The sequence below is a fragment of the Zonotrichia albicollis genome, chromosome 6, assembly GCF_047830755.1.
Source record: "Zonotrichia albicollis isolate bZonAlb1 chromosome 6, bZonAlb1.hap1, whole genome shotgun sequence".
In the NCBI taxonomy this organism is placed as follows: domain Eukaryota; kingdom Metazoa; phylum Chordata; class Aves; order Passeriformes; family Passerellidae; genus Zonotrichia; species Zonotrichia albicollis.
Window position 1 is genome coordinate 26,616,267 of NC_133824.1, and position 21,935 is coordinate 26,638,201.

Here is a 21,935-nt window from a genome sequence, read left to right on the forward strand (position 1 = left end):
AGAAATTTTTGGAGGAGACCCTTGTGAAGGCAGAACTGCTTCTCTTTTATTCTGAGGAGATCTCCAGGCTGCCCAAGGGTCCCTTGGAGAAAAATTCTTTGCTTTTATAAACCTGAAGTGTTCAGGGATGAAGAGAATCCATTTATGCACTCACTCTTTTATTTCCACTTTCAGACTAGAGAAATGAAATGTGATGATTGAAAGGCAAGATTGGACAGTCAGAAATTTAGCAAAGAAAAGTCTTCAGCCTCCTCCCTTCATTCCTTCAAATTGCTCTGTGCTATAGCGGGAGTGGACTGGAACCCCAAAAATACCCTCAGTTACCTTCACATTGCAATGCAGTGTCATGTTCTGTTCTGCCAATGTCATCCTTTGATGAACCTGAATTGTGAGTGCAGAATCTAGTCTGACAGCCAATTTCTATTTTGTAGAGATCTTAGACAAAAAGGCAGAAACCTGGATCAAACACTGCAAAATATTGGAAGTTTTGCTGTCAGCTTTTGTTTGATGTTCTAGGAACTTGCTGCTACCTCCCTGTTTCAATATCAGTTGAACAGCAGCTTCCCTGTTTCAACCAGTTGCAGTGAGTGAAGTCATACCATTCAAAAGAAGAATAAAATTAATAGAGCTCCAGATCTACTTGATTAGGAATGCAAGTTGTAAGATTATTTTTCTCCTTGGCTATGATATAGTTTCTGTTTTGATTGGAGATTGCTAGCTGGTAATTCTGTTCTGGTATGACAGAAGAAATTTTTAGTTGCTCTTGCCTAATTGCAGTTTCATTGAAATTGAGTGTAGTGCATCCTGGGTTGGGCCAGCTGAACTAGAAGCTGCTACTTAGCTTTGTGCACACATATGTGAAAAAGATAGGCTAAATGAAACTGATTTGAAGCTGTATGCTGTGGATGATCATCCAAGTCTAGCTTTAGAAGAAGCAGAGTTCTGGGATATAAATACAAGCCTAGCTGTTACTTACCAACAGCTCAGCTGTTTGTGGAAGTCTCATTCCATCTCACTTAAGCAAATGCCTTCTGTTACCAAGAGGAGGCTGCTGCGAAAGGAGTCGGGGACACGGTGGCTCTTTGCCAGCTGAAGCGTTTGTTGGGACTCAATGCTTTAACTAAGTGGTTAACATTGCTCTTCATGGAAAAGCTCAGAAGCACTGAAAACATAAGGCAAATTCTATTCGTGAGCTGGGACATGCTTTTGAATAATGATATATTTTCAGTTTCATAGGGCTTAAAGGTGGATAGAATTATCAGTTCATCCAAACTGACCTCCCATATATGATACCTGTTTCCTTCAGGTACCTGATAACTTTGTTGCACTGAATAATTTCTTCTAGAAAAGTAATCACTGTTAATTGCAGACATAAAGAAATGTGAGTTCCTAGTTTACATTGATGGTATTTTCAAGTTTTAGCTACCTTGATGCAAAACCCTTGTTCTGTATTTCAGATTAGAATTTGTCTGCCTTCAGCTTTTGGCCTCAGTTCTTGTAAGGACCTTCAGTGCTAAAAAAAGCAGTGCTGCTGTTAAATGGTTGCCATTTTTCATGAGTGTACTTGCCGTAATGATTTATCTTGCTATGTTTTATTCTTCCTTTTTGAAAGGTATAACTGTCTATAAATTTAACCTCAAAATTTCGTGTCTCCCGCTGACTGGCTCCCAAATACCTTGTATTGCTAAAGGGAAGAGTTTGAGGGTTGTGCCACAGGACTGAATAATTAGTTTATTAATCCACTCTTTCTGCTGCCCTCTTTTTCACTGCACACAAGCTATCTGAACACAAGTGTGCTCACCTTGCATGTAATATCCTATTGAGGCAGGTAACATTATATGTAGAAACAAAAGAATGTGGCACTTGGAAGAGAGTGTCTTAAGTTTCACAGTAGTGAGGGAAAAGATCTACTAACAGCTAAATCTAGGGAAACCTTGGTACATAATGTTTCATTTGTCACTAAGGTAATGAAAGAGGCTCATTTTGATCTCTAAATAGCATAGGGTCTGGGTTTGTACTGCAGCATGGCAAACTGTCTCCAAAGTGCTATAACTAATTTCTATGGCTGAAGCAAGTGAAAAGTGCCTCATTTTATTTTGTAAAGAAACAAGTAGTGAGGTAGAAAAGGAATTCTGAAAGAAAGGGCAGCATTATTTGTATTGTATTGTGTGGGTTTGAACAGTGAAAGACAATGATTTACTGCATCAAAAGCTTTTATTCAATTGAAGAACTGTAACTATAAAGTGACCTTTGTCTGGAGCAACATGGATATAATCTGTAAAATGAAGCAGAGTTGTACTTGATGTATGAATGGGTGGAAGACAGATTAATGGGAATAGAGTTGTACATTGCTATTGAGATGGTAAAAGATTTGCAGTGGCACTGGTGATTTCCAGGCCTATTGGAGGGATAAAGATGAACTAATCATTGTTAGGATCTCTGTGGGGTGGAACCATTTTTGCTGTATTCCCCACAGGACGCTGAAAGTCTCATGCTATTTCTAACAGGTTTGTAATAATGAGAGCAAAGAAGCACTATCAATTTGTAGGTTAAGTCCATCCAGGGACTAAGGAATGAGGAAAAATAAGACTGCCATCATCCTAATGCCAGCAACGTGACCCACACAGATATAGCTGACATCAATGAAAATGTCCTTTTGTTCAGGCAATTCTTGGCATTTTGAGGAGTGGGTTACTAAACCTGTTTGCTTGGATGAGAGTGTCCTCATTAGATGGGTTTGTGAAAATTGCTCTGCTGCTCTGCAGCAGCACTGCCAAAGCCTTGCTGGAGTTGCCAAATTCCATGGCTGTCAAATGAAGGAGGACAGAGAAAAAGAGCACAGATGCAATACCAACTAAAAATGTTTATGATGAGAAATGGAAGGAAAACATTTTAATGGTGAATGAAGACTAGAGGTATCTTGGGTTTAGATCCAGTAGAAACCACAATAAACTGTAATTTCAATAAAATTAAACGTTTCTCTCTGCAAATGTGACCTTTCACATAGTGGCATAGTAGATAGGCAGTAGATTGATAGAGTTTCTGGCCATGTTTGTTCCTGTGAGCTTAACTTGTGTGAGGATATTATGCTGGATAAATCCAGTTTAGCACAATGTTTTGAATTACCTGCTTATTTCTAAAGATTCATGTAAAGATACTGAAGATGCTTCTGTCTTGCACTTAAAGCCAAACATGTTCCTTAGTGCTTTACTACATTGCAACTGAAGTACCAGCATTTAATTTGTCTGAAGTTCTACTAAATGTAACACGAAAAAGTTTTAGTGCAAGCAGTGTGCCAAATTTGTTCTCATTTATATAAGTATTAATCAAAACTAATTTCTTCTATTCCAGTGTTGTTAAAACAATGAACTGAAGAGTGTAAGTCTGTTCCCCCCTTTTCAAGGCTGGCATAGGGACAAAATGACCTCACTTCAGAGAAATCTTCTCCTTACCAGGCTCTCTGTAATGAATTCCTGATCAAAGTAGGCTGCTCCCCTGGGTTTTCAGCATAGTGCTAAAGCAAATGGCCTTTTTTCCAAAAGGCTTTTAACATAAGGAGTGTAATTGTTTGTTGATTAGAGGTAGTGTCTGTGATTTGTGACAATATATTGTTCTGGGAACTGAACATTGTCAAGGAAGACTAAGACTTTACTAGTAATTGCCTGGATTTAATGTAGATGTCATATATTTCAAGCTACAGATTTGTAAAATAAGGTCAAATGTACCTAAAATGGACTTAATGTTCTTAAGCGAACACATTCATGAGTAGGAAGCTAAATAAGTGTCTGTTCAAAAACTTGTTTTCCAGCCAGAGTAAAGGCTCATGCTTTTGTGTGCAGCTTATGAAGGTAAAAGACTGTTAAGTCTCAGTGATTTTTTCTTTTCTCATGTAGGCATAGCTAAGTTTCTTTTGCTATCCTCAAAGGTTATGTCTGTACTGGCTTCGCCACTAACATGTTTGGTGAAGCCATCACTGATGCCATTTGATCTTGTGAAAATATAGTTAGCAATAGAGAGAGGACTATGACCCAAAATACTTACCCTTGGTAATATATGCAACTTTTCTTTAGCTGTAGGAATTTATGTATTACTAAAATCTTGTAAAATCCCTAAGTGTACAGCCTGTTTTCCAAAGAGAAATGCTGGACACTTTATTGCTGCCTCTGCTGAGGAAATCCAAAAGTTACGTACAGTCTAAACTCTGGAAGTCTCCAGAGTGCAATTCTGCATAAGCAAGCACACTTGAATAGCACTTCATCAAAACTAGGAAACTTTGCCTGAGGAGAGGCTTACTAGCACAGGGATAACACTTAACAAATAGGGCTTCCACTGCTTTGACCCCAGTGCTGTTTTTCTTTTAAACTTTCTCTATGTTTTGAGAATTAACACACCCTGAACAACTTCATGTATCTCTGCATCTGATGTGTTGACTTGCCCTGTCACAGATTTAAATTATCTTCTCATATAATCTTAAATCTATCTTGATAAGATGGAATAGGAATGTATAGCACTTTCTTAAAAACAGGCACATGTGATAAACCCTCTCAGCAAACAGTGGTTTACTTCAAATGCTTTTTCTCATTACAGTTGTTCCCTAAAATTCATAATATTGGGCTGTTACTGGAAAGTATTTTCTGCAATGTTCCTTTGAACTTTAGCACTGCTTCTCAGTGTTTATGTTGTAATGAAACCAAACCTGGTCATTTGTCATTCAGTTCTGTGAAGACCCCTGAAAAACTTTTGAGATTAAATTTTGGGGCCAATAGAGTTAAAGAAGCATTATGGAGGTAAGAGAAGCAACAAGGTTAGCCAGCAGTTTGCTAGAGTGTGGTGTACCAGCCCAGGCTGTCCCTTGGTTTGCCACCTGAATAACCCAGAGGGTCTGCCTTAGGGCTCAGCACATAGGCAAGGCAGCACAAGCCTGCAGGGGTGAAGAGGAAGCAAAGGCAAATGATGCTACAATTAACAGTTCAACAAAAGGTGTTGCTGAAAAGATTTTACTTTATGGTCCACTGAATCTCATTTTCATGTAAATGTCCTAGTTTTTCAACTACAGAAACATTCTCCCAAACTCTCCCAATGCTCTATGGAGGTGAACTTCCCAGAAGCAGCAGCTGAGATATGAGGAGTGATGTTTCTAGAAAATGCTGGGGAATATTAGAGCCTGAGTAGTCTGAACTGAGTGCTGTGTGCTGTTGTGGAGACCTCAGCTGAGATATGCCTTACTGTTCAGTGAATAGGCTTAGAATAAGCAGGCTAAAATCCAAAGTTGTGAACACCAAGTTTTGCACTGGTAAAGATGTTCTGAGTGAATTTAGGGATGGGATGAGATAATTTCTTGGTAGCATGTATAAATACCACATTCCTCCTTCAGACTGCATATGCTTGATGAAGGACTGCAGCCTTGAGACATGACAGGTGGGAACTGCACACCACATCTTTTACTTTTCTTTATGCTACATTTGTGCTGTGAGCGAATTACCCAAACAAGGTATTGGGCAGCCAGGCACATACATTGCAGCTGTGAGTCCTAGCTGTGAGCTAGACCATATCCTGTCTGCTGTGGCATTTGCTGAAGTCCACAGAGGAGCAGAACATCCTGTTTGCTTAGTTTTCTTTTGTCTGCCCCATACCAGCACAGGGAGAATATTACTCTATATCTTTCCTCTTCTGCTCTGAAATTGGATCACAGCACTCATGATTTTGTTCAATAGCTGGAAATGCTGAGGATATCCGATTGCTGAGGTCTCTTATTTTAAACACCACATGCCAGGAAAAGTATGTGGGATCCCACCAGCATAGCACTGAAGGGTGCAGGATGCATCAACAGGAAAACCAAACAAAACATGAAGTGAAATTCATTTGAAAAGGGAAGGGACTCACAGACCACCAATCAGTAGTGTTTTAACTCTTCATATATATACAATAGGCCTTTCATTTTCCTTCAGTTCTTCTCAATATGCAAACTATCTTAAACTGATTTTTAGAGCTGCAGCTGTCACCAAAGGCAGTGGGACCTGGAGGTGCTCATTACCTTTGAAAATCAAGCCAATGTATTTGAATTCAGTAGTAAAAGCCAAAAGCACTAAATCAGAATGGTGAAAGCATAACTTTGATAGTTCTGTTATGTGATCCTGGCCACCTTCATGTTGGATACAGAGGCAGGGCCTCACACAGAGCACACCAGAGCTCAAAGGTATGTTGTTTCTTCTTTGCTTTTCAGCCTTCCCTCCCCTACAATTCCGTTGCCTTGCTTCATTACTGCAGTCCTTCCAGCTGAGTAACACCAGATAGAACTTTATTCAAGTTTAACAGAACTTAGATGAACTTTTATTCATCCAGAATACTTTGTTTTCCTTGAGAAACAGGTTTTTTTAATCCAAGTGGTCCAGTTTGGCTAGCAGGACAAAAGATGGGCAGTCACCTGAGTCACAGTTTGATTTTCATTTGAAATATTTGTTGTGGCCTAGGAAAGGTTTATAAGTAACGTACAAAAGTCAGAGCAAGCCCTGGTTACTCTGATGTAGAATGAACTAAATTCCACTGTTACATCTGAGCACAAAGGGAATAAGGTGTCCCTCAAGCTGGTCCCAGCTGCCTAGGCTCAGAAAGGACATGGCTCTATCATTTTAGGGTACAGGAAAACTTAATACATAAACTGAATTTGAAAATTCAAGGCCTCTTCTGGCTGAAGGGGTAAGAGAGCTGGCCCACTGAGGGCTGCAGCCAACAGTGTGACATTAATTTACAGGGAAAGCTTGTTTAAGTGGCCTTCTGTTACTGCTTGCCTCAGACTGGAAGCTTTCTCAGTTCGTTGACTGTCTTTTTTTTTTTTTTTTTCATAGTGCCACATATTGTTGGTAAAATAAGGAAACTTGAAAACAGAGGAAGTAGAGGTAATGTCGATTTTGGAACACCAGCAGTTGAAAAGACCATTCACAGTTTCCTTTAAAACAAAACCAAGGGGTAAGATAATGCTAACCAGGGCTGGGTGCCCAAGAGAGCATCATAATGAAGCATCCACTGTTATTGTTCAACTCAGTGTTTGTTCTTCATGTGAACAAAAGGAAGGAAGAGCTCTGCTATCAGGCTGGAGAGGAAGGAGTCTTTGTTGCCCTTGGCTACCCTAACTTTAAATGTGAGGAAGCACAGGGCACTGCAGCATAACCTTTCTGCAGTATTAGATGAGGAAAATTGATAGCTCAGGAGGTTAAGGGCGGACACTCTGTTTCTCTAGGCTTCCCTTTCATGACAGCCCCAAATCAGGTATGGCAGTGCTGGTATTTATTTAGATCACGTGAGGTTTTTAAAACTTGGGTTTGAACCCCGGTACTTCTGCTTTGCTGCTTCTCTGCCATGTGATTCTTCCTCTGCCTTGTTGCTCACCACAGCAGTAAGAGATGCCATTTCCTTATTAAATGTGACAGGCACCCAGTGTCCTGAGTGTAAAGTTCAGTCATGTTGCTGAATGTGTCTGCTAGAGACTGAGTCAGGTGTTTACTGTACTTTTCTGTTCCTGCTCTGCCCATAGATTTGTCTGCTGAAGCGGCAGAATTCCTGCCGTCTCTCTCCCCATCTTTCAAGTCAGAAGGATGACACACGGTCAGATTAGTGATAAAGCTTACCATGCTCAGAGCCATTGTTTCAGATTTTCAGATGATTCAGGCAATGACTGTGTCATCAGCTAACCTCAGGTTACAATTTAAAGATATCCCAGCAATCATGAAATTCTGACTAGCTTGCTGTGTGTTAGTTCTGCTCTGGCTTTGTCTAGTCCATGTACTACCTCTGCATTCCAAGAGATATTGGAGAAACAGATTTGCATCCCATCAGAGGCAATTCTGTGGTGCTGGGATGTTTGAAAAATGTAGGTGCATATTTTGATTCTGATATCCAGAGTTCTCTCCTTATATATGATGCTTTGAAATTTCTGGACAGACAATAAAAGCAGCCCACAAATATAGATCAGCTTTGTCTCCCATTCAAGGTGTATCCTTGCATTGATTTCCTGTTAATTCAAGGTTACCATGGCCCATGATGTACAAAATGACACTTCCACACATTTAAGTTAGAGTCGGTTTCCATAAATCTGAAATCTAATTCTTTTCACAACAGTATGTTTTGTGCAAGTTCTACCACCATTACTGTAGACAGAGAAAGAACATTACCTAGGTAAAATAGCCTTCTTTTGTTTTATGCAAGTGATCTGAGGGCTTGGTGATTTGTCATAGTGAAAAAAGTATCTGGTAAGAATGCAAAGAGAATAGGGAGAATCCCATGAAACTACTGAGAGGGTCAAGTGTAAGAAATGTTCTTTAAGGTGTCACAGTAAGTCCACTATATACCATTAAAGGCAGGAGAATGAGGGCCTCAAATTAGATATTTGAGGTATGATTGGTTTGTGTGTAAAACCATGCTAGATACAGGAAGAAATAGATACCATATTGCATTGTTGATATTGTGGCTCTGAAAACCCACTAAGTTCAACACAGAAAATGGAAAAAAAGCTCTGAATGTCCTGAGAAATTAAATTAAGAAATGAAATTAATTCAAACCACTCACCAAAGTAGCCTTCTGAAAACAGGTTGGTTTTTATTTCACATAATAGATGGGAAAGCTCAGTAAAATGCTGAAAATCCAGCTGGGCTAGTGGAGGAATGATTCTGCCTGTTCTTAGTTTTCTTATGTTACTAGCATCTTGAAATGTGGAGGTTTTTTGAAGGAAAAAATTCCAAGATTAGATTTAGCACATTTTAGTCAGGCCACAGCAAGTATACTCAGTTTACAAATACAAGTGGTTTGTGTTTGTTTTCCTAATTGCTATCCCTAGAAATTATTTGTTTCTTAAAAGCTAAAATTACTTCTTTCCTTCTCACATATCATCATGAGTGGTTTTAATAGAATAAATTGTGTCTTTGCCAGTTTAAACAGTTGTCTTCAGTTAGGCCAGTCATGGTGGCTTATGTATACAGTTACAGTTTTTGTATTTGGGTGTTAAAATAAATCTGAAGAGGCATGGAAGAAACAGAACTTACTTAGGTTTTTTGTGTACCCTTTTCTGAACAGAACTAGCAAGGCTGAGTGAGTGACTAGCATTCATTATTGTGGCTGAAGACAATAGATGAGCTTCTGAGTACTGTCAGGGAACAATTATCTTCAATAAAAGTAGGTGCTGGTTTGGTGCATCTATAATTAGAACTGCCTAGTACTGTGGAAAGTGTTTCTTCTCCCTCTTAGAGCTAGAGGGCCTGGCAAAATCTCCTTTGGGATGAAACTAGAGCATTTATCTGAAAGTCTTCCTGGGTAAAGGACAGCTCCATGACTTCCTTTATATAAACTGTTTTTATGACCATCCATATCTAATAATTTTAACGTGCAGAGGATGTAAAACCCATGTAGCAGATACAAGAGAATTGGAAGCCTTCTATCAAAGCCATGCCTGATGGAATTGCTTTCTGTTGGAGCAGTATCTTTGACAGACTTAAGCAGTGGTTTTAATTAAGAATAAGGGTCCCATTGTAATAGATATGAGGGGTGGCAGTGGATAAGGCCATGATCTAACTGGAAAGAAGAGGAGGGTCATGGCCAGAAGAGTTCTGTGTTGCACTGCAGCAGTACAGGTCTTGCCATCATTAGTGGCCAGGGATATGCTAAGCTGTTGCATGGCTTCCTCCACAGCTTTTTCCTTGGAACCCGCCTTAGCCCGAGGCTGCCCTAGGGTTAGGCTTAGGGTTGTGCCCAGGGTTTGGGGTTAGGGTTCCCCTTCCCACTGCCTCACCTTTGTACCCATTTGGAAGGGGAAGGGTAATGCAATACCATTTTACAACACAAATCAAAAGACAGCACTTCGATACAATGAAATTGGGTGTGATTTCTTCCTTTTCCTTGGATAGAGACTTACTGAAGCCTAGGTGTGAGGAGAGAGGTGCAGTCCTTACGTGCATCCTCTAATAAATTTCTTCATCAATGGACTAGACTTGGTAACAGAACAGTTTGCTGTAGGAGAATGCTTAATCCTGCCTGTGCACAGATAGAAGCCTTTTATAAAAGAATCCTGTTAGAATTAGTAAACCTGTTACTGGGAAGAAATCAAGTGAACTGGTCTGACAAAAGAAACAAGAACAGATGACACATTGTTAGTGAAAAACTGTTTTTTAAAGAAGCAAAATGGTTTTGTTTCCACAAGCTAGCAAAAGGGATATTGGTTGCTACAGCAGGAATCTAATGGCATCAGAATCACCAGCCTGGTTGTTTATTTGTAGGGATATGTCCAGTGAACATTTCAAGCACTCCAGGAAGAAAAGAGAGACTGAGGACTTAGCTGTGTTTTATTAACATTTTCTTTCCAATAGAAATCAAGCTGAAGAAGACAACTGAAGATAAATCCTGATTTCACTTTATTATTAGTTGTTGAGATATGCATTTATCAGAAGAAATGAGAAACAGATACACCAGCAAACACATCTGGCCTTAGACTGGCCTTCGAGTCATCCAAAAAGAAGCACAAAATGTGGAGTTGTTTACAGCCAGGCACTTAAAATCCCACACAGCTGCAAGGGTGAGAGGCAGCAGAATAAACTCTCAAGACAAGCTGACAACAGCTCCACTGCTGGGGTGCCCCTTTGCAGACGAGACAACAACAGATGAAGAAATCTTGAGAATGACCCAGAGCAGTGCTCATTAGTGAATGAAGCACAGGCAGGAAATGGGACAAGATTTCTTTTGTCACAGTTTTTCACCCAGCTGTCTGCCTGTCCCACAGCCACCCACATGCAATCAAATATAGTCATAGTCAACCTCCAGAAAAGTTATACAAATAAAACCTCCAGTGATTGCATACAGACTCCTTCCAAGTTACATTCTCCCCATTAGCAAGGAATGAAAAATCACTGGGTTTAATCCAGGCACATTAATCATTGCAATTGAAACTTATTGGGAGGGGTTATATTCAGGTAAATCTGATAGAACTATGTGATTCCCCTTAATGGTGTCACCTGGATATCTATTTCTCTGCATATCTACTATTAATTATTGATTTACTAACACTTTTACTACTTCTATTTTGTTTCCTTTTTATGGCAAAGCTGTGATTTTTACTTTATACTCTCTTTGTAAACTCTCTTTGTGTTAAACAGATGCGTGCAATACCCAAAAAGGAGAGCATTAACAAGCAGGGAAAAACATTTCTGGACTTCTGAAATGGAACCTGTGGAATCAAATGCTATTTTGAGATGTTTAAGTTATCATAATGACATTAAGACTGCAGTTTCTTTGGGACTTTTTTTTGCAAGTACAGCTCACTTGCTCATAGGCTATAAAAAACATTTGCTTTTTCTTATGGAATGAATGCAGTTTTTTATATAACAGAAGCCTGTTACATAGAATTCTGTAACTCTTGTTTTTCCAAATGGTAGCCATCCTGTTGCTCTCCACCAGGAGCCACCTGTCTGTAGGGTACTCTGAGTAGTTACATTCTGCTCCAGTGCTGTTCATTGTGCCTTGATGTTTGGCTTTGCTGCTCAGCTGCAGTGGCCATTTTCAAATTGAGCAGTTGTCTATGAGCTGTTCATGAGAATCTTCTAAATGGAGACTTTGAACACATCAGCACTGAGACTGAGCATCAATAAAATGAGTGTCATATCTGTAGCCTATAGCAATTCTTTTAAAAATCATGGATTCATGCAGTCTTGAGCCATCCAGTGTGTAGAGTTCCAGAGTGGCATTAGGCAGACAGAGCATTCAAGCTGGCATTAAAAAAAAAAAAAAATCTCAGCCCCCTCCCACCCAAAATTGTCAGCACTGATATGAGACAACTCTCTCTAGTGTCAGCACCTCTATTTAGAAACCCCACTTGAATCAGTCCATGTGAGTATCATGGCATTCTTTCACACTCTGAAGTAGCTACGAGGAGCTGGTCTGAGACCAACTTATTCCACCCTAGCTAGCAGAGAGACCTGAGATACAGAGAGGTCATAATTGCTAATCAAAGTGATTTTATGTTTAATGGGGAGGAGTTGCTACAAACTATCAGAACAGTCTTTGAGGCATGTGGTTTGTTGCTTTTGGAGTCCCATTAATATCTCTTCTGTGCTGTTACAATGGTAATGGTAGCTATCAGACATTACTGCATGTCCTCTTACCACTGTGCCTGCGTGCAGTATCACTAGAGCTTTTAGTTGTGTATTTTTCTCCCCACATCTCTCATTTCTCATCTTTATTTGAATCACAGTCTTGTTCAGCAGGTCAGCTAATGGAGAGCAGATTTTTTTACTTATTCTGGATTTTTTTTTCCCTTTTCCCTCTATTTATATAACACACAATTTGTAATCTTTTTGAAACCAAAGAAGAGAGAAGCCTTGAGTTCATCTAGATTAAAATCAGCTGCAGCGTATTAATGGACTCAGCCCAAGACTGAGACTTTAGGAAACAAAAACACTGGACTAAATTATACTGAACTGGCCTCTGTCTCCTGGTGAGGGGATTCATATAGCGAGAGGAAAGGGGAAAAGGGGGGTAAAGGGAGAGGATCTCCATGTGGTTTTAATTCATTTTGATTCTCTTCCTGAAGCTAATTTACCCAACACAAAGGCTCTGTAGTGGGCAGCCAGCTTTTTAGAAGTTTGGCTTTCACTGATAAACAACTCAGTTCCTGTTCTGAAGGTCCGAGATAGCTCAGACCTGTGTGTAATCAGCCAAATTTTAATGTGAGTATTTTGGTACAGGGTATTTCAATTACATATTAGAGTCCTTTCATCATCTGTCAGAGTGTATCCTGAAGACTCTCAGATAATTGATCTAACTCCTCCATTCATTCTGTCCCCAGAAACAGACAGTGAATTGTCTCACTGAAGAATCAGAATAGCAGACACATGCAAGTCAGGCCAAAAGTGCTTCCACTGGCATGGCACTCACAGAAGGCAGTTCTGAGCTTCTTCTGGGCATAGAAGCCTTTGCCACTCAAGTAGCAATGTACTGTTCTCTGCTAAAGGGAAAATACTCATTGATTCTATTCATCCCCTCTGACATTAAATCTTTTTTATTGCATTCTTAGTCCCATTACTCTGTTAGTCCTCTAGCAACATGCAAGAAGTTATGTCTTTGCCCTAAAAAAGCCAGACAGTGGGTGGAGAAGTGAAGCAAACCATAAACCATTAGCTGGAAATTACTTGATTAATTATGTTAGGCCCAGACTGTCTTTGATTACAGTTTTCATGTATTTAGTGACAATAACTTGTAATCTAAACAAAAATAGAAGGCAAATAGGGAGATTATTGGAGGGAGTGGAACTGGGCCTTGGAAGGAAGGGTTGAGTTGAGAGAATAGCTGTGCATGTATGGCTTCCCACTACTTCAGTCCTATGTGCAAATATTTGTTATGGGAAATGAGTAAAAGCATGGCCCAAATCTATCACTGCCTAATAAACCATGACAATCAGCACCAGTTGTTCACTGCTCTATTAATGTGTCCTAGGAATGAGTAACATCAAAGCAAATACAGTTTTAAGATTAAGATCTGGGGATATCTGACTTCAACTGCTAATTCTTGCTGGTTTTGTGTAATAATGGACAAAAGAATTTCACCATGTCCTGTTTTCAATCTTCTAATTTACAGAGATGCTGAAATGTTCAGCGTTATGTGAAGGACACTCCATTTCTAAAGTGTTTCATTCTGTATACATATAATCCAGTTACTGTGTAGTTGTCCAGGAAGCCTTATATATCCTTATCTGGGCAAGTTTTTCCAAAGTGAATTTTGCATTTTCATGGCTTTCCTGCTTTATGAGTCAGTTCAAGCAAAGGTTTAAATACAGAGAAAATCCCTTCTACTTTGCTTGAAAAATATATTCTCACATTTATAACAGGTCATCTAGAAACTATGTTGAGCAGGACATGGTCTTTCCATGGGATTCTTCCTTCTCCCAAGTGCATGCTGTACCTCTTCCATCAGCACCCGGCTCACCTCCTGTGTGCCACAGTGCTCTGAAAACTGGCCAGAGCTGATGCAAAGCTTTCAGAAATTAGACTGGGTTTTTTAAGGATAAATCAAGTTTCAGTTGATGTACTGGAAATCTTCTTAGATTTTCCTGCCTGTATTTCTTTTTACCAAAACTTAAGGCATTATGTAGCTGAAATAAAGTGACCTGAAGGCTGTTGGATACTGTAAGGTGTTTCACTTTTTCCCTTGGCCTTCCTCAAATGCTGCTGAAAGCAAATTGGTTTGCTGTCCTTTTCGGTTACTTTGGTTTGTTCTTCTGCTTTTATTCTGTCAGTTAGTCTGTTATTTGTCTAATGCTCAGACAGATCACTTTCTCCCCTCACCCCAACCTATTAGATATGGATTACTCCAACAGAAGTGGTTAAAACTTTATTCAGAAATAACTGGAAGTAATTAGCCATCTAGGCCAGAGATTTGTTTTAAGGCTCAAAGTAACCTAATAGTATTCTGAGAGAGTAAACTTAATTGCGGATGACTTTGGATTACTTTTGTAAGAAGAAACCTGGTTTTGGTATTCTTTACACACAAACACACACACACACACACACCCCAACAAAAACAAAAAGTAAAATAAACAGTTTTATGCTTTTGCCATTCTACAGCTAGCAAATTACCAAAGAAACAATTACAGTAGTTCAATATAGTAAAAACTGTGTAACATTGGCTTACCGTAAGCTTCACATGCTAGGATATGCTTCCTGTGTTGACAAAAACAACCATATTCATCCCCAGCACTTTTAGAAGCAGGGCTGCATTTCTCATTGCCCTAATCTCCATATTTGTGGCATCTGTTCCCATGATTCCCTTTGTCTTGTGAGGTTCAGACCCTGCACAGCCTGTGTCTTTTGTTTTTAGTAATTACTAAACAAAGCAGTATTTAACTGTAGCTTTATTTAACTTGAAAGGAATTGCAGGCTAGAGTGACCAGTTTCAATGGGTTTTAACCCAAGACATTATAAAAAGACAGTCTTTTTCTTTCATTGATTCCAACCTGAAGAAACCAGATAGTTCAAACAAAAAACTTATGAGAAGGATGGGGTTCAGTCATTTCAAGGCATCATGCTATGACATAATTTTGAGAAACCTATTTTAGTGTGTTTGCAGACTTGACCTACTTATATTACTTACTCTTGATTCCTAACATAAAAGTTGTCATCACAACCGTAAAGCTAGAAATGCAGTTTTGAGAAAGAGAGAAAAAAATTGAGAGCACAATATTCAGTTACCATGAAAAGGTTTTATCTTGATATTCTGCTCTGACTCTGTCCAATTAGATCCTTTGCTGTCGTACAAAATGGTGTAGTTGGTAAGGTGTTGATCCTGGAGGTTCTCAGGGATCTGGCACAGCAGAAGTGATGTGTTATTACCAGGCTGAGCTCTAGTCACCTGTGCACTGTTAAGGGCCTGCAAAATTTGCTCACATTTTACCTGTAGAGAGGAAAAATCTCAATTTTTTTTTCAGTTTTCTGCATAGAGGAAGAAAATGGAGAGAGAGAGAGATGCTGCTTTCGTGTTCTTCTCTGGTCCTGTAGCTGGCAGCACAGCGCGTGGGCAGCCACACGTGCCCAGGCACCCAGAGCTCTTGTGCAGAGCAGCACTCGTCACTTACGTGACTCAGTCAAGTTCCACTCCTCTGCTCTGGTGGCTGCTACAGGACAGGAAGAAGGGCCTGCTGGGAAGGTTTATTTTAAGAAGTTGCTGAATGATTTTGGTTCCTTTTGTCCGCAATGTTCATTGTAAGCATAGAGCAAGAAAGCAAGAGCTTTCTTGGGGATGCTCTGTGCGAGCCATCGGTGTTTCTCATCTGCCCTCTGTGCTCCAAATTTAGTGTGGTTTCAGAGTACTCTGCTGATGTGTCAGGTCCAGCTCCTTGGTTTCCACTTCTCCGATAACCAGGAGAAGTTCACCCTGGCTGCTGTCAAACTGTTCAACTTTCCTTAAAACTATTCCTACTAGTGTAACAGTCTACCAATATTTTACCATGAAAAGATATTCTTTGGGGATATCTGTGGTAATCTGAGGAAGTCAGGGGCAGAAGCCGCTATACAAAGTGTACATGTGCTCACAGTCTGAAACTGCACTTAAGAATAAAAGGCAGAATAATATACATATGCATTCTGTAATATGATAGGGGTTTTACAGAAATTCCATTTGGAGGATACTTATAGTTATTGCCATACTTTGCCTGGGATGCTTTTTAATAGTTTCTGAAATGAGATGGCTTTATTGTTTAGAGAGCTCCAAGAAATAAAATTATTCTTGGCTTGAGAGTTTTGCTGCTAGTTTCTCTAGCAGCTATTGAAGAACAGGCCATGAGTTCTTCCTTACCGGTTGTGCCTGTAGGTGAACAATGCATTTGGAGCTCTTTCATTTTCCTTTTAGAATGCTGGGGAACATTGCCATACAGCCTAAAGCATAATGGTGGAGGAAGAATGAAGTTACTTGCTTTGGTCATCATCAGCTTTTAACAAAACTAAGACGGCTCAGTCTGGTGCATTTTCCATTAACTGGGTATATTGTACATTGCTTTCAAGATTTTCATGCTGGGCAGCACTTTGTAGATCTTTGGTACACTCAGACTTCCAAACAATATAGACTTCCCAGTGTAGGTCAAATTCTCTTACACTTTCTGTTTTCCTTCGTGCAGCACTTTCCACAAAAGTATCCCAATAGTATCAGGTTATTTGTTTATTTTCCTGAATTACTAGTTCTAAAACATCTTTCTCATACTGTTCAGAGAGAAAGTCTAGTCAATAAAAGCAGAAATTGGAGAACACTTGACTGTTTTGAGTAGAACTTTGAGAATCAAGTCATGCTGGTTTTCTGGGTCTACTTAGCATTTTACTTTGATGCTGTATGTTCTGTACCTTCACCCTGTGAAGGGTGAATACAAAAGTAGAATATTGATGCTAGTCCAAAACTTTGTTTATCATTCGTTACCTGAATTTCACATAACTGTAAAACTGTGCCTGAGGTTCCACAAAAGAAATTTTCTTTTGAGGTTTTTGCTTTGATTTGAGTTGGATCTATCCAGAAAACGTCTTGTGACATATTACTTGAATTTTTGCAGGTTTTTTTATCCATCAGGAAATAAATTTCCTGAAGTTCTGAGCCAGTGGAAGAAGGTGAAATAAGATAGAGGATGGTCATGTAGACAACTTCATGTTTGTTCAGCGGATTAGTCTTCAGATTTTTGCCAAGTTTCATATAAAAGTTTGGTCTGGCTCTGATGTAATCCACAGTGATTCATCTGCTTCCCACTGTCTCCCAAGAGAGTGAATCACGCTGTATATCTCCAAGATAAACTATCAACATACACTGATAGAGGTGTCATTCAGGTAAAGAATTTTAAACAAATTACACTAGAAAACATACTGTCCTGAGGTCAAACATTTCCCTGTAAGTGACAGCTAGCAAATACATGGAAATGTCCTTTACTTTTCTAGATTGTCTGTTTTGTACTTTCTCTGCCTAGAAAATGATGAGACTGAGAAGCAGACGAGAGTAAGTTTCTTTCCTGATATTGAGCACCATAGTTGGGAAGGTTATTTTTTTCTTCCAGCTAAGTACCCTGGCATGTGGTTTTTTCCTCAGATATTGCTTGGCACTATCATCTGGAAAAGATGGTTTTGTTTGGGATAAAACCTTATTTATTTCCCTTCCCACTCCCATTTCTTTTTTTTTTTTCTTTTTTTTTTATACTAGACTAGACAACTATGCCATTTGAAGAATAAAAATCAATTTTCTATTTCTGTATCAGATTTTTCTCCCCAGCCTTTTATCTACTGATTTGCTTGATTTGCAGCCCTTCTTTCCCTCTCTCCTTGCTGATAACTAATGGACTTTGGTATTAAGCCAGCCTTTCAGTGCACACACCACCATGCCAAGGAGAGTGTGTGCAGCTATTCTGTCTGCTTTGGAAGCCTACAGATGCAGCCAGAGCTAGAACAATTCCCGTATTGATCCCACACTTGTCAGTTAATCCGTCATAAGGCATGGGAATCCTAGCCCTATCCACATCTGCCTGCATAACTGCAGGGGGAAAACCAATTCTCTGAAGTTCTCACCAGGAAACAAGAAAGCAAAGAGAAATGGGAGCTTGCTGGGAGAGAGGGCTGTAAGCTGCTGGGCCAGAGGGCTGTGAGATTGCCTACCTGCTCCACCCTTTCCCCCTGACTCCTTTTCATCCTCCTGCAGGTCAGCAGGATCAGGTTTATGTTAGTGAACCATGAAGCTTATCAAATAAATGTTGCAGCAGCAGGTGTTTGGCTCTCTCCACAGGCCAAGTCTAACAAGGTTGATATTGTGTCTGTGGCCAAAGTAATGCAGTAATTACTTTTCTGGGCTTGGAACGCCCAAGAGATTTCTGGGAACTAGTTAGAAAAACAAACCTTGCTAAGAGTAGGGGATTTTTAAAAAGGAACAGTGGTGCTCTCTGTGCCAGAAGGAGAGGACAGGCATTTTGAGTGCAGCATCCAGCGTGGTGCCCCATCCCCTCATAGACTGCTCATGTTACAGGGGCCTGGAACAGAGGCAAAGTGCCTGACTTTGGTTGCTCACATTGGGATGGGCAGCTTATTTTGGCCCGTGGTGGCATGTGGAAAGGCAGTTGCTTCCTTTAAAATCATTCATGTGTACTGTAAGAGTTGCATAGCATAGCATTCCCACTGCTGTCTGTTTCTTGCTTTGTGCATGTCCCTTGTAAGCCCTGAACACAGGTACTGAGTTACAGGACGTGATGCAGCCTAATTACCCTAGAGGAAGGATGAGATCTCACAGCACAGCTCTGCTGTGCCCTGCCCCTTTAACTCATGTAGTCCTTCTCAGGCCAGGGAGGAGAAATTAAAACAGGTCTGGACAGTGATGACATTTAAAAGCAGCAATCTCCACCATTCCTTTTGAAAGAGTATTGATCATTTAGGCCAAAGCTTTTCCCTGCAGCTGATTATTATATGTGATAATGTTACCATAATGTCATTTAAACCAACTTAAGTAATTGCAAAAATGGCCTGAATGACTGGAAATTTCTTCTGTTGCTGTGTGGTTGTCCAGGAGACCAGAATTTGAAAGTGAGAAGAGGAAGAAAGCAAAACTGATTAGACATTCATAGGGTTGCACATTAGACTTGAACCTGATATGTTTAAAAAATTACTTTTTTATATTAAAAAAACCTGTAAAATTCCTACTACCTATAGATAATTCTATAGGCATCCTTCTCTGCTGTTGAACCATGCCACAAAGCAATGCCCTTGTAGTGATGAATGAATTTTCTCAAGCTAGGAAAGTTAGCATTTCGTATTTCAATATATCTGGCAGTGCTTTTCCATCCCCACTGTTTATGTTAAGCAGTGGTTTTGCATGTCACATTGCATTCTGAAGACCTGATGCTTTGGTGGTGGTGCAAAGATTCCACACCATTCTCTCAGTGTTCTCAGGAGCTCAGCAGCTTCTTGCTGAGCTGCTTTGTCCTGGGTGCCTTGTGCCAGGCACACAGTGAGCGAGCGAGCTGTGAGCCCTGCTGGGAACACCACGGCCTGCCAGTCCCAGGGCTGGATTCCAGACCAGGAATGCCGCACGCTGGGAGTCCACCAGGTGCTGTGGGCAGGTGGGACATCTCCTTCCTCAAGGTGTTCAGAGACTTTCCATAAACACTGAGTGTAGCAGGTAGTGAAGAACTGCTGTACTAAGATTGCTGGAAGGGAAAGCAATGGAATTTGCCTCAGCATTATTGCATTTAGGGCAAACCTTGTCTGCTCTTGAAAAATGGCACCAGGGTTCCTTCCACAGCAATTTCCCCATTGCAAATGCAATACAGATCAGCCAAAGATCATGCAGGTTATGTATGACCTAAGATGGCCTAGATGGTGCTTATAGAGCTCTCTACTTCAACCTGGGACACATTTGCATTATATAGACAGTTTTTTTTAACATGGTCCTTTAATTTGATTTTTTATATATATTGTTGGAACAGTTGTTAAGCATTTGAAAGGACACATGAATCAGCTTAACTAGGACAAACTTTTTCATCATGTACTCTGTAAACATTCAGGAATGATGTCTGAAAATTGTCATTTGAAGGAAGCTTTGCTACAGAATTTGGCCTACCAGCCTATCTGAAGTATCAGATTCTGAGGGAAGATGAAGCCCATATATTTATTTTTCTACAAAAAGCAAAGACCAACTATGGCCAACTCTAATAAATCTCCACTGGAAGAGAAGTGTGTCAGCAAGAAGCCATTCAGGACTGAGCTGTATGGCAATGTTAAAGAGCCTGGAGGCACGTTCGGATTGGTGTTGCAGTGCCAGAGCAATGCATGAGAACCTTACACATGACTTATCAGTGTTCACCTGAGTGTAACCAGACACGAACCAGAATATATTTGCAATTAATACTGCAGCTGGGATTTTTTCTCTTTACTTTTGTGATTAGAAGAATGTGCCAGCTGTGTGCATGTGTGTCTTCTGGCAGTGGAGGGATGACAGTGCTTACAGTTTCCATATGAAAGCAAGGGCATGCCTTCTCTAGGCACAAAACATTTACGAATGTACTTCATAAAGCTTAAGAAATAATGACAAAGAGGAAAATTAGTGGCAGTGGATTAGACCAAGATATTTTATGTACTGTGATGTTTTGTATAGTCATCTGGAAAGAAATGGAAAAGATCTTTTGAAGATCATTGATTGGAAACAATCTTAATTACTGATCAAGTTCACCTTTGTGAAAAAAGATGGTTATTTAAATGTTAGGCATTTTTTACTCCCATGGCACAAAACTGATTCAAAGACTTGTTCTGATAGATAAACTGTTAAATGGCTTGTTAGATTAGATAAGGGAATTGGAATGTATTTGATGTTAAAATGACATCCCTACTTATGAAATCTCTCCTCATCTAGCAACTAGAAGAAGATATTACCTGAGTACAGGAGGTCATCTGCATGTTGTGTAGTTTTCTGAAGGATGGAGATTGGTTTGGATATTACTTTTGTATTTACTACTTTTTATCCCCAGTGGGAAAAAAATGTTTGTATTGGCTATACAGAGATGAAAACATGTTGAAGTCTTCAGGTATTGGTAATGGACACCAGAGTTCTCACCTGACAGTCAGTTTACTTTAAGATCTGGGCCACATCAGAAAGAGGAAAAAAGGACTGCTAACCAACCTAAGAGAGTTATATCATTCCATTCTTTAATGGGCCAAGTTATTCCTGGCCTATTAATGTACAAGTTGTCAACATGAATGGAATTACAGAGACCCCTGCAAAGATTCTCCTCTAATATAAAATACCTGATATTGTCCTTTTTTGTCAGATTCCCAAAAAAAGGTATGATGCCACCTACTTGACAAGGATGCTAAAAGTATATCTACCACCGAAATTAATTAATTGTTTTTTCCTTGATTAAGAAGTTCTATTACTCCATGACCCAGAATCATCAAACTTTTTTTTTTGGAGCCTACTTCCATTCATGGCTTATGGTCAAAACAAGAGTCTAAATCTCCATAATTAATCTTAAGCCCTTAATACACCATGTGATTTCTGACCCAGCAAGGACTTGGATCTCAGAGTAACATATGCAGCAACAAAGTGATATCAGTCTTCCTGTTTCTTGTCTGAACCTGCCAAGAGGCACTATGGATACATGTCCAACAATACCATTGCTGAGGATGCTGTCAGTGATTCCAGTGGGACTCCTAAAAATCAGAATGAAACTAAGTCTTCTTCCTTGAACTGTTGATCAATTGATCATGAGAATGAAAAGGTTGTAGTTGTGATTTGGCTTTTCATTGTGGTGAGTAATCATAAACACTGACAGGTTACTAGCATGGTGTGTGCACATGTTTTGTATGTGGGAGCCAGTCCTGACGGGACTGGGATATATTCTTAAAGGCTGCCTAAAGAGAGTTTCTCTTCTTCTGGGCAGCACTGTATTTTGAGCTATT

The 21,935-nt window shown here is 39.8% G+C and overlaps 1 protein-coding gene across 7 annotated transcripts in view; it reads left to right on the forward strand.

Moving 5' to 3' along the window:
* RAD51B (RAD51 paralog B) overlaps positions 1 to 21,935 on the forward strand; it is a 403,112-nt gene that overhangs the window by 272,958 nt on the left and 108,219 nt on the right. Inside the window, exon 11 of one of the 7 annotated variants that reach the window (XM_074542842.1) lies at positions 6,846 to 6,896. The exons of the other annotated variants lie outside the window; for them this stretch is intronic. Within the exon in view, the coding sequence (XP_074398943.1) occupies positions 6,846 to 6,896 (51 nt within the window). The remainder of the gene's footprint in view (positions 1 to 6,845; positions 6,897 to 21,935) is intronic. 7 annotated transcript variants of the gene reach the window in all.